At 32.2% G+C, this 4,021-nt stretch overlaps 1 protein-coding gene across 1 annotated transcript; it reads right to left on the reverse strand.

Moving 5' to 3' along the window:
- Positions 1 to 471: 471 nt before the first annotated feature.
- Positions 472 to 3,001, reverse strand: LOC112707057 (putative cyclin-D6-1). The gene is made up of 6 exons (XM_025758616.3): positions 2,475 to 3,001; positions 2,309 to 2,389; positions 2,062 to 2,157; positions 1,770 to 1,989; positions 1,557 to 1,687; positions 472 to 1,243 (listed from the first exon to the last, which is right to left on the reverse strand). The coding sequence occupies exons 1-6, from the start codon at positions 2,652 to 2,654 to the stop codon at positions 986 to 988; spliced, it is 966 nt and encodes a 321-aa protein (XP_025614401.1). The 5' UTR covers positions 2,655 to 3,001; the 3' UTR covers positions 472 to 985.
- Positions 3,002 to 4,021: the final 1,020 nt, after the last annotated feature.

The raw sequence follows: 4,021 nt of genomic DNA on the forward strand, positions 1-4,021 counted from the left end.
TATATATATATATATACACAATAATATATTTACATTTTATAAAATCACACTAATTTTTCCTTACTAATTCAAAGAGATTAATGTAAGTATAACATGTATATAGTTAAAACTTAAAAGTGCGTGTAATTTAGCCATAGACAAAATAAAAGCAAGAGAGAACAAAACTTTTATTAAAGGGCAAAATTATTCGGTAGAAACCAACGCACAGTGGTCCCTCACGTCTATGTGAAGTTGCTATCAACTCGCAGGTACTATAACAGAGTTCTCATAAAAGAAAAGCTCCGAAACAAATATGTTTGACAAAAAAAAAAAAAATTGAGTCACCGGGACCATCCAAGTTATCACTAACACCTAATTCTCATAAATGAAACGGTCCTAATCTCTTGTTAATCACCTGCATAATTAATTAATTAATAACGGTTTTGGTCTCTCAAAATAACAATATTTATATAGGCAAGTAGGAATAACATATATAGTAATACTAAATAGTATTAATTAATTAAGGTACTACTGCGGCATATACATTTTTATTTTGTTCCTTCACTATGATACTGTATATTATTTATTTATTCCTTTACCAGAAGCAAATAGACAGAACCACCACCACACTTAACTACAAAACAGACACACAAAAATTCAACCCCTACAATTCAAAGTTATGTTTTGTCTTTTTGTTTGGTCTCCAAGAAAACCCAAAGAAAAAAAAAAAGAAAAAAAGAAACTTAGATATCTTATCTTCCCATAGCTCTCCTTTTTGTTTGAAGCAGCAGAGATTTAAATGAAGGGCCGTACCAAGATCACGTTACAGTGATTCTGTCCATCAAACTATTTACTCATGGATCAGTACATTGCTCTCTCAATATCTCACCCTATTATATATCTTGTCCTTAAAGACATTAATTAATCACTCTCAGAATGGACCAGAAAGAGGAGGATTAATTAATAAGTGATGATGTTATCTTCTTGTTGTGTTATAATTTTTCAGCTAGCATTGATGGTGAGAATGGAGGGAGTGGTTGTTGTTGTTGTTGTTACCATAAGCAGTGAACTTTGATCTTCTTTTGAGGTCCTTATTGTGTGTGGTGGGAGCAATGTTGGTTTTTTCACTTTCTTCCAAGCTCAGAAAATGTTCATCCAATACATTAACCGGTGTGTCTGAACTTGAATTCACATTCAACACAGATGATTCGTACTCCTCTCTACCCATTTCCTGTATCACATTATAGCACTGCAACATGCTCTCCTGCATTTTCAGTAAATTCAACAGTATCATACCATTTAATGTTACATTTGATTCTAAACTAATCACACACAACATGTTATGTCTCATGCCACATTATTATTGATTGACGAGTCAGAAAAAAAAAATTGACTTTAAAATTTTTTACTTGCAATTCATTTAAGTGAACAAACAGAAACTTTTATAAAAGAAAGCAAAGAAACATTCTTTTTACTCCACTGATATTAACCCCGGGTGATTCCATTAATAATAATAATAAAAAAAAGAACATAGAGAAACTAAAAGAAAAAGGAGCATTAAGTAGTAGAGAATGTACTTTATTTACATATGAAGAATCAGATATTGCTCGAAAGAAGCATGGATACTGAAAGGGAAACAACTCATGTGAAGCAGACAGTAGAGCTGATGCTGCAATTACAGATGGCTTGAATTCTAAAACCTTTATCTCTGCCAATCACACACAAAAACATTCATTTATTCACTAATTGTTTAAACAATAATTGGTTAAGTTAATTATATGATTATGTACCTGTTTGTGACTTCAATATGATCTGGGAGGCCCTATCTTTGAGTACCTGGTTGAATGAAGGGTCATTGATGCCCAACAAGTTGATGAAGAAAGGGATGAATGAGAATGGTGTTATGGAACGCATACGCCATTGTAGTGTCCCCAACACAATGGCCTCCATTCTTTGTATTGTTTGTGCCTCAAATATGACACCACCATCACCATGATTGTTCACAAGAACCTAGTATATGTAACACAACGCAATGTAACTAATCTCACTACTCTTTGGTTTTCATAATTAGTAACTATTTACCTGAACATCAGTGGGAGAATACTCTATCTTTAACATCTTAGCAGCTAGAGAGAAGCAAGAGATTGCAAGAAGCTTGTTGGTCCATGGCTTTGGTTGCTATATGTCCACAAATACATAGTCTAATGTTAGTTAAAATATTGTTCATATATATAAGAGTAGTAATTTAACTACTGAGTGAGGCCAATGCCATTGTTTTTTAATAGAAAAAGATATATAATAGTAATTAAATAATTTAGTGTGTGGTTACCAATATGGGTTGGTTGGCAAGATAGCGATCTAGATAGTTGGTGGCAAGGTAAGGCAGAACCGGATCAAAGGTGCAGGACAACTGAAACAGAACATAAGGAAGCAATTGTTTCAAAGAAAGAAGAGAGAAAAGAGAGTAATAAAGTGATGAATTAGTGGTTGGTTACCTGTGATATGAAGGAAATGAGATGTGTTCTAAGAGAGATATCAAAATCAGTGGCCTTGAGAGTGTGGAAGTAATTGGAGGGAGGGATGTGTTCAGATTCAATGTGGAAGAGGGAGGAGACAGCTTCAAAGGGAAGGTTATGGTAGTTCTCATCAAAGGGGTTCTCAAGCTCAAACTCCATTATTAAAAGAAATAAAACAAAGCCTTAATTTGTGTGAAGAAGGAAGTTGTTAAGGAGCAAGAAGGACATGCATCAGTGTATATAGAGACAAAGAAAGAAAGAGAGATGACAATTTTTCTACTTGAAATCAAAGGTATATAATGTATGAATGCAGGGGACTTGTTTCTCTGTTTAGTTGTCTGTGTGTGATTGGTAAATAAAAGATAGAAAAATGGAGGGGGTTGGTCCCTACTCTTCTCTCTGTGCAGTGGTCACTGCTCAGGGCTGCATGAGATGAGAGCAATAGCACTACCATACCATCTCTCTAATAATCAAATCAATGCCTTGCCATCAAGTTAGGTTAGGGAGTTATTACTCAAACCCCAACACCTCTTATATATACACATATTAGTTTTTTTTTTTAACAAATTAACAAAATATTTAAACACATAAAACTATTAAAAGAAGGCCTATATAAAAATCAAACAAACTCAGAAAAAATTTTTATTTGGAGAAGAATGTTAAAAATATAATCATTTATATTAACTCTGTTATCGACTTAAACTTTTAAGATTAGTAATTTCATGATAACTATAAAAAAAAACATAAATCTAAGTTATTTTGGTATTACCATCAATAACTTAAATGATCAACTAAGACTACTTTATTCTCTAAATAATTGTTTTGAAAAATCATTTCATTTTTTTCTAATTAAATATTTTAAGTGAAAAAAATAATCAACCACTTCTTTACTTTTTCTTTATAAATAATTATTGTGCAAGTCTCAAAACGTTGCTTTATTGTACTTGAATAAACAAACGTTGAACACTCAATATTTTCTATATTATTTTCTTTATATTAATTACTTGTTTGATGCTTGCCATTTTATTATTCTAGAATGCAGGGGAAGCTAGCGCTACACTCCAATGATATGAAATACGTGTATATATTATTCCGTATTGGTAATAGTAGTAATAATACGTGTATATATTATTTCTTAGTATCATATTTGACTTTTTTATTTTCTCCCTCGTGTGTTTTTTCTTTTCGAAGGTGAGTATGTGAGTCGACAGTCGACACACCAAACATGGTGGCCTTGGTGGGTACCCATAACAACACGACATATTTATTAATTTGAGTCTTTGAAACAATCTTATTTCATATAAAGTTAACAGTAATTTATTACACATATATTACTCTTGAAGATTGCCTTTTAGAATAAGGTTCTAGGTCTCCTCGTCTAGATTCATGTTCCATATTTCTATTTCATTCTCCTTAATGGATCCAGCAAGTGTATTTGAAACCCTGTTACAATGTTTTGGGATACGGTTACAAACAGAATTATATTGAAACAACTAGAGAAATTTTAAGGACAACTCATGTTAATT

The sequence above is a fragment of the Arachis hypogaea genome, chromosome 8 (assembly GCF_003086295.3).
Source record: "Arachis hypogaea cultivar Tifrunner chromosome 8, arahy.Tifrunner.gnm2.J5K5, whole genome shotgun sequence".
Taxonomy (NCBI): domain Eukaryota; kingdom Viridiplantae; phylum Streptophyta; class Magnoliopsida; order Fabales; family Fabaceae; genus Arachis; species Arachis hypogaea.

Bases quoted from the DNA above. Each gene is read 5' to 3' on its own strand.
- LOC112707057 (XM_025758616.3), bottom strand. From the start codon at position 2,654: ATGGAGTTTGAGCTTGAGAACCCCTTTGATGAGAACTACCATAACCTT. The intron at 1,688-1,769 runs GTACATAATCAT...TGTGATTGGCAG, and splicing joins CATATTGAAGTCACAAACAG to AGATAAAGGTTTTAGAATTC. The intron at 1,244-1,556 runs GTACATTCTCTA...CTGAAAATGCAG, and splicing joins ATTCTTCATATGTAAATAAA to GAGAGCATGTTGCAGTGCTA.